Source organism: Vulpes lagopus, chromosome 11 (assembly GCF_018345385.1).
Source record: "Vulpes lagopus strain Blue_001 chromosome 11, ASM1834538v1, whole genome shotgun sequence".
Classification (NCBI taxonomy): domain Eukaryota; kingdom Metazoa; phylum Chordata; class Mammalia; order Carnivora; family Canidae; genus Vulpes; species Vulpes lagopus.
The window spans coordinates 47,174,846-47,183,795 of NC_054834.1; the positions used below are offsets into that span (position 1 = coordinate 47,174,846).

The window sequence follows — 8,950 nt, forward strand, 5'->3', positions numbered from 1 at the left end:
TCAAAGAGGAGCGAGAAAATGGACACTCAGCACTACTGAGAAATAACATTTCATGCAGGAATCTATTGCAGTCATGGTATCTGAGAGGAAAGATTTGACAATTTTCTTTTCTCTTAGCTAAGCACTTTGACAGCTCAGTTCCTCCTTGTACTCCAAAGCCATGTGTGTCTCTAAAGTTTACAGTGACAAAACCTACAAATCTTCAGAGCATCACATTTTTTTTTCTTAAGACATAGAATGAGCTATGTAGAGAAGGATTTCTCTGCAGCCTGAACTGTGTTAGTCTCAGGAATATGTGTGTAGGGTGACAGATTGCTCTGTGCCAACACTGAATCCTAAATGACAGAAACATCCTTATTGTTATTTTTTTTTTTTTTTTTTTTTTTTACAAAATGATTCAGCTTTTATTAATTAGCATCTTAGAAGAAACAAAAGATAAGAGAGCCAGCAAAGCTCTGAACAAACACAATGAAACAGGTGCAGACAGGCCTCAAGAAGCCATTTGAACAGATGGAGGCAACACCCTCCTCGAGTGGGCCCTGACCCAGGGGTGCTCCATGATCTGGGCCAAGGGTAGCCTTTCCAAAGGCTGGTATCTGAGAAGCTTGGAGACTAAGTCCTGGGCCCCCAAAGGTAATGATGGGGGAAATCGTAGGTCTACCTTGAGGATGCGTCTGTAGGTCTCATTATGGGAAGGGCTCTCAAAGGGTGGATATCCTACCAACAGCTCATAGCAAAGTACTCCAATGCACCACAGGTCAACCTTCTCATTGTATGTTCTCCTCTCAATCATTTCCGGGGGCAAGTAGTCCAGAGTCCCACACATTGTCTTTCTCCTCAGAGATGGTGTGTGCACAGACCAGCCAAAGTCTGCAATTTTCACCTCACCCTTGAACCCGAGCAGTAGGTTCTCTGGTTTAATATCCCGGTGAATCACCTTTTTCTCGTGGCAGTAAGTCAGAGCATCTGCCAATTCCTCCATTATCGTGGCTGTGTGCTGTTCATCTAATGTGTGGCTCTTTTGCAGCTCCTTATAGAGCTCACCCCTTGGAGCATACATGTTATTTTTTTTAATACATGTAATACATACATGTATTTGAGAGAGAGCACGAGTGGGACGGGTAGACAGAGAGGGAGATAGAATCTCAAGCAGACTCCATGCAGAGCATGGAGCCCAAAGCAGGGCTCCATCTCACCACCTGAGATAACCACCTGAGCCAAAACTAAGAGTCTCATTCAACCAACTACGCCACCCAGGCACCCCAGGTTGTTTTTTTGTTTTGTTTTGTTTAACTTTATTTTTGAGTAATCTCTACACCCAACATTGGGGCTTAAACTCAAAACGCCAAGATCAAGAGTAGCATGCTCTGTCAGCTGAGCCAGTCAGGAGCCCCCGACCACTAGGTTTTTAATAGATTTCATTATTTTGTTGTTTCCTCAAAAAGTGAAATGTAGAGTCACCATATGACCCAGAAATTCCACTCTTATATACCCAAAAGAACTGAAAAGAAGTACTCAAATAAAAGTTTGTACAAAATAGGTTATAGCATCACTGTTCATAATACTCAAAAGGTAGGAACAACCCAGATGTCCATTAACAAATGAATGGATCCACAAAATATGTTATATCCATACTATGAACTATTTTTCAGCAATAAAAAGGAATAAAATACTGACACATGCTATGACATGGATGAACCTTGTAAACATTATGCTAAATGAAAGGAGCCAGACACAAAAGGTCACCTATGGCGTGGTTCCATTTATATGCAATGTCCACAATAGAGAAATCCATAGAGACAGCAGACTAGTAGAGCTGGGAGAGGGAAGTAAATACTTAATGAGTAAAAGGTTTCCTTTTAGGGTGCTGAAAATGTCTTGGAGCTAAATAAAGCTGATGGTTGCACAGCATTGTGAGTGCACTAAATAAATGCCAGTGGATTGTATGGTTTAAAATGGTTCGTTTTTGGGATCCCTGAGTGGCTCAGCAGTTTAGCACCTGCCTTTGGCCCAGGGAGTGATCCTGGAGACCCGGGATCGAGTCTTGCGTTGGGCTCCCTGCATGGAGCCTGCTTCCTCCTTTGCCTATGTCTCTGCCTCTCTGTCTCTCATGAATAAATAAAAACTTTTTTAAAAATTAAAAAAATAAAAATAAAATGGTTCATTTTTTTAATGTGGATTTTACCTCAATAAAAAAAATTTTTTCTTTGAGGTATTTAAGAGGTGGAGTCAACGGATGGCACTTGGTGATTGGTGGATACTGGGGAGGTAGGGTACAGGAAAGCATCAAGAATGACTTCCAGGTGGCTGACATGAGCAAATGGGAGGTGACTTCATTTACTGAGACAGGGGAAACTGAAGAAGGAGCAGATCTCTAGGAGATGACAAGCTCCATTTTGGATATGAGGAGCTGGAAGTGCTGAGACATCCAAGCCTAGAGCTCAGAAGAAAAGTCTAAGACCAGGATATTTAGGATTCATCAACCTGTCACCATAAATTGACACTACGAGAGTGGATAAGATTCACTATCTGAGGGTCTGATTGAGGAAGGAGAACTCAATTTGTAAGTTTAAATTAAAATGTCAAAAGATGGGGTAGCCCTGGTGGCTCAGCGGGTTTAGCGCCGCCTTCAGCCCAGGGCCTGATCCTGGAGTCCCGGGACTGAGTCCCAAGTCGGGCTCCCACAATCCAGGAGCCCACAATCTGGGATCAAGTCCCACATCGGGCTCCTTGCAAGAGGCCTGCTTCTCCCTCTGCCTGTCTCTCTCATGGATAAATAAATAAATTAAAAATTTTAAAAAGTCTTTTAAAAAATTAGAACATGTCTGCAAACCACAGAAATTTTAAAATATAAGGCATTAAAAATTAGTATAAATTTAAAAATATAAAGTATCTATGCTCAAGGACCTTGCCATCTACTTGGAAAAACAAAACCAGCACATCAAACAAAAAGTCCATGTAAAATAAGTGTTAAGCTGTGTAACCGATATCATCAGAAAGTACCACATTGTCTTTTCCAACTCTGTTCTCCCCAACATGCGACCAGCTATGTATTTAAAAACCTGTGACCGGGGGATCCCTGGATGGCTCAGCGGTTGGGCATCTGCCTTTGGCCCAGGGTGTGGTCCTAGAGACCTGGGATCGAGTCCCACATCAGGCTTCCTGCATGGAGCTTGCTTCTCTCTCCGCCTATATCTCTGCCTCTCTCTCTTTCTGTGTCTCTCATGAATAAATAAAGAAAGTCTTTAAAAATAAATAAATAAAAAATAAAAACCTGTGACGGGACGCCTGGGTGGCTCCTCGGCGGCGGTTGAGTCTGCCTTCAGCCTGGGTAGTGATCCCGGGATCCTGCCCGCAGGGGGCCTGCTTCTTCCTCTGCCTGTGTTGTGTCTCCCTCTGCCTGTGTTGTGTCTCAGCCTCTCCATGTCTCTCACGAATAAATAAGTAAAACCTTTTTAAAAAATAAAAACCTGCTGTTCCCCAAAAATGACACATTCTCCCTGGCCTGCCTGCCACTCCACTGTTTTCCTCCAACTAGAATGCTTTCCTCTGTTCTGGATTCCTTTGGGCATTCACTTAGGAGTGGAATTTCTGGGGATGTGGTAACTCTATGCTTAACTTTTTGATGAAACAACAAACTGTTTCTACAGTGGTTGCACCCTTTTCCATTCTTACCAGCAAATGTGCAAGGGTTTCGATTTCTCCACATCCTCGCAAACCTAGGCTTATTTTCTGGGGTTTGCCTTTTTTTTTTTTTTTTTTTAATGGCCAACCTAGTGAGTGTGACGTGGTGTTGCATTGTGATTTTCATTTCCCTAATGACTAACCTACACAGCTTTTAAATATACCTACCTTTCTCCAATCCATGGACTTGTTTTTCACCTATTGTGTTGCAACAGCCTACTTCATAGGATAATTATTTATGATTAAATGAGTTAATAAATCTACACAGGAAGATTCAACGGAAGCATCTTCATGTCTTTGAAGACTTCCAGACCCTTCCCAGACAAAGTTCAGCGTTTTCTCCTATGACAAAGGTACATTTTTGTTAAAGCTTCCCAGGAGGTTCTAATATGCAACTGCAGTTGAAAACCACCCGGCTGGGGCATCGTTCCCCAAACTGGTCAGATCATGGGAATCATCTGGGGCACCAATGAAAAGGGTGGATTTCCTGGCCTGGCACCAGATTCTGGAAACAGAATTTCTAGAAGAGAGGCCTGGAAATCCATATTGTAAAAGAAGTGCCCACAGGTGATTCCTATGACCAGGCCCATTTAGGAAACCCTGGGCTATTGGATAATCAAAGAGCAGTAAACACGAAGGGCAGTTGATTTGCAGATTAGTATCCTCTTGAATCCTGGCTCTGGAAAGATAAAGATTATCCATATCTGGCTGATGACCTACTGTAGGGATGCTGTCCTGAGACTAGCTCCCCACTGGCATCCACGGTGCTGAAGACTGTCCATCTTTAACCCTTCACAATTAGGAGTGCCCTCACAGGCTAAAAAGGCTAGACTTGAGTATGTGTCCCAAAGAGAGCCTGACCTGCCCCTTCCATATGCCTAGTCCTTGATGGTGCCTCTTCCTTTTTAGTGGAATCATAATATTCCTAATGTGCAGGAAGTGTTCCAATTGCTATGTTATCACTGATCCTCACAGCATCTCTGAAAAAGGGAGTAGTGTCTCCATTTTCTAGATATGCCTCAGAGACATAAAGCTTATCCCAGATCACATGACTAATATGGCTGAACATGAATTCAAACCCATGTGATTACAAAACTGGGGCACATGCCACTCTGCAACACTTCCTCTCAAAGATTACTACTGTATCCCCAGTTACGGTTCACCAGGCGGTTTTGCTTGCTGCTGGGGCTTCCCAGTGATATCCAGTGATTTCAGAACCGAAGCTTTGAAATAGTTGGAATCTTCCTGCCCAGAGGAATCCAGAGAGGTATCCAGGGGACTTCGGAAAAGGGGAGCTCAGTTATAGAGAAGCAAAGGCAGTGGTAAGAGCAGCTAGCCCTGAGCACAGATGGCCACGCTTCCCTATCCACCCCCCCATCACTACATCCTCCTAGAACTGAATGAAGCCGGAAGGGGATATCACCTCAGCTCTGGGCAGCAGGAAAGAAGTTGACCTCTGGAAGAGAGATAGCAGGGGAGGGGTTATGGTGAGGGGAAAAATGGGAGGGGGCACACCTTCCCCAGCAGAAACAAAAGACAGAAAAGTTTCCAGCCATGTCCGGCTAGTCTTGTGACTCTACCATGCTGGTTAGAGGGTCCAGGATGTACAGGGCTCTGGAATTTTATGATGTTTCAGGATAAGTATCCAGGTAGTCCATGGAGAAGCCATTGGTAGACTTCAGCTGTCCCTGAAGGAAGGCCTTAGGAAGACCTGAGGGTCTTGGAACATGGAAGACCTAAGGATTGAGGCTAAATGAACCCCATATTAGGAAAAGTCCCAAACAAGGCTGAAGCAGTCTGCCCCACAGAGATGTTTCCCTCACAGGCTCCTCCACAGTACTCTGTCAGTGAACAACACCTCCTCCTTCCCCCCAGATCTTTCCCCCACCACCAAAAATCTCATACTCTAAGTGAAAATAACTGTGGTTGCTCTACAAACACCATTTCATGACACACCATCTAGCTCCTCTCCAGCCAGTCTTCTAACCCAAAATCATTCTATGTAGAAAATTCTGAGGCCACCACTAGCCTCATTGTCTTCTAGGAACCTAAGAAAGGGGTACTGCAAGTGTGTTAGGGTGTTCCAAGGGAGAAATCCTCCTCCTATAGGGACTTCTGACCTGACCTGGTGCCTGCTGTGGCTAAGGGAAGAAAGGAGAGGACACTGGGGAGAAACACTGGGGAGAAACACAGTGACAGAGACAGCAACAGGCCTGGGGGAAAGACTTCCTGGAGAAGGGACTGGCAGTGATGTAATCGTCTTCCATCTTCAGGATGGACATTATAAGCCATGAGGAAGTCAAGGCCAGATCTGAAAAAAATAGTTCCCCTTGGAGAGGTGGGAATGAGACTTGGCAGCCAAAGTCCCAAGGCAGCTCCTTCAGAGAGGCAAAAGTATGTCTAAGTATAGGAGCACTCTCTAGGCTAACAAGCTCTAGAAGCGGACATGTCTCGAGGCCGTAAGAGGCCCATGTGAACTTCGGGGGTTCTTGCCGGCTGTGATGCTCACCATCTTCCTGAGTGTCCCTGAGCATGCACCCCCAACTGAGTCCCTCCTTCTGAAGCATCTGGCTGGCTTGCTACCTGCTGGTAGTTCCTGTCTTTTCATCTATGACCTCCGCTCCCTACATCCGTGGTTCTTTCTTCACAGATTGTAGCTATTTCTGCTCTTTGAGTAGGGAAGGGCTGGGTGTCTTCCCCTTCCCAAGGTCACATCTGGCTGGGCTGGAAGGAAATCTGCTCCCTCCAGCCCCTTTCCATGTCTGACCCTAGGGATCAGTACAATGCAGGGCAAACTACCTGGATGAGTCTTAATTATCTCATCCATTATTCATTCAATGTATTTTCTGAGTCCTACTAAGGCCCAGGAACTGAGAATTCACTAGTGAACAAATGGACATGGAGCTCACAGTCTTGTCCCAGCGGCCCTGGGGCTTCAGAAGACCCCAAAACCAAAGCCTTCTGTATTTATATACTCATAGAAATACTTGCAATACCTAAAACCAACAAAGGACTCATATTTGAAATATTTAAAGAACTACAAAGCAGTAAGACAGAAAGCCAAATACAAAATGGACCCCCCAAAATGGACAAAATACTTGAACAGATATCCAAATGACAAAAGATATGAAAGGGTGCTTAACCTCATTGGTTATCAGGGAAATTAAAATTTGAACCACAATGAGATGCCACTACACATGACCTGAATGGCTAAAATTTTTAAATCTTTGTAGACTGACAACACAAAGCGATGATGAAAATGTGAAGCAACTGGAACTCTAACACACTGCTGGCAGGTATATAATTAACATGAGCACTTCAAAAAAGTATTTAGGAGCATTTACTACCACTAAACATATGATTACTCTATGACCTAGTAATTCTGTTCCTAGGTTTATAACTAACAGAAATATGAACATGAGTGTACCAAAGGACACAAACAAAATTGTTATAGCAGCATTATTCTTAATAACCACAAACTGCAAACAACTCAAATGTCCACCAGTGGAATAACAGATGGGCATCTGAGTGGCTCAGTCGGTTGAATATCTGACTATTGATCTCAGCTCAGGTCTTGAACGCAGGGTCATGAGTTCAAGCCCTGCGTTGGGTTCCATGAGCATGGAGCCTACTTAAAAAGGATTAAAAAAACACAGAATAACAGATAAACAAATTATAGTATGTTCATTTAATACCATACAGTAAAGCAATGAAAATGAGCCGCTGCTACCACGTGTGCGTGAATTTCACAAACGCAATATTGAGGGAGAAAAACCAGATACAAAATGATACCTGATGATACCTACACACGTGGTTTCAAAACCAGGCAAAACTATTCTGTGGTGTTAGAGGTTACCTTTGGTAAGGAGAGTGGGGTAGTGGCTGGGAGGAAAAATGGGGAGGGCTTCTGAGATGCCAGTTAGGACTTAATTCTTGATTTGGGTGTCAGATATGTGGGTATGTTCACTGCGTCATAACTTGTTGACCTGTACACTTAGGCTTTGTGCATTTTCACACATGTATGGTATACTTTGATTAAAAACAACCACCAAGCCCACAGGAGAGGCGAACTGTTTTCAGGTGGCTAAAAAATGGAAGGTGGGGAGGGAATATGGGGAGGTCAAGATTTTATACACAGCTGGCTGAGCTGTGGCACGATTTAAAGCAGCAGGGAAGACTGTTGCATGGAGCAGGACAGGAATTGTCTCCGGCCCTTGACTGAAAAGTCTCCAGACACACCACCCTTAACTTCCCACCTAATCCTACACCCCCTATTCAAAAAAGGATCCTTCTGGATGGAGCCCACTGTTTCCTAGTCTAGCAGCTACCACTGTCTCCAGGCAAAGAGACCCAGTATTTAAAGCCAAATTGGGATTCTAAGACACTGACATTTCCTCTAGAGATCCTGTAAGACTGCAGGCCCTTGATGCAAATGTCCCAGCCCCTAAACCGGAATCATCCTAAGTACTAGAGTGGGAAGTTCCGGTGGCCAGGTTGCACGTTTGTCACCCCCTGTCCAAGGAACTACCTGCTCAGGTTGCTGTGTGTGTTCGCGTGTGTCGGAAAGCGCAAAGGGCAGCCACACAGCTTCAAACCCAAGGCTGTGTTCTCCTCTCTCCAGGGACATCTCTACCCCAAACCCCCATCCAGGGGTCTGGAGTCACGCTGCAACGGCCCCTGAGCCACTTTCCCAGTGGGAAAGGGCAGGAAGGAACCACTGGTCACAGGTTCCACCGGCAAGAGGGGAAAACTTGGGGGTGGGTGGCAGTTCCTTTCTGGGGCGAGGTCACACCCCCTGCACACAAACATCCCAGAGAGCTGGTCCTGAGTTGGCGTCGGAGAGGTGGAGATACCCCAGGGAGGAAGTGGCAGAGGGCGAGATGGGAACACCCCTCTTTGATCCCACAAGGTGCGTCAGGGAAAGTTTCCTTTAGCCCGGGATGGAGACCTGTCTCCCCTCTGCTGCCCCCAGGACCAGTGGGTCAGAGGAAGCGGGGTTCCCCTCCGCCCCTCCCTCAGGGGGTGCCCGTGGGACCCTCGGCGCGAGTCTGACCTCTTTTCCCTCCCGCCCGCCCATCCCCACCCCTTCCAAAACTGGGACGTTATTAAGGCCGGTGCCGTCAGGGCTGGGCCATTTGCTTGGAGGAGCGCGGGATCCGGAGGCAGCGCGAGGGGCCGAGCCAACAGGAGCGGGGCCGTGTGCGAGAGCGAGGTGGGCACGGCCCTCCCCGGGCGCCGGGCGCGGGCAGGGGCGCGGGCAGGGGCG

At 45.9% G+C, this 8,950-nt stretch overlaps 1 protein-coding gene across 1 annotated transcript; it reads right to left on the reverse strand.

Annotated features, from left to right (window-relative positions):
• Window positions 1-213: 213 nt before the first annotated feature.
• LOC121471764 (aurora kinase C-like) lies at window positions 214-1,178 on the reverse strand. The gene has a single exon (XM_041722553.1). It carries the CDS (start codon window positions 1,058-1,060, stop codon window positions 491-493), a length of 570 nt encoding a protein of 189 aa, XP_041578487.1. The 5' UTR covers window positions 1,061-1,178; the 3' UTR covers window positions 214-490.
• Window positions 1,179-8,950: the final 7,772 nt, after the last annotated feature.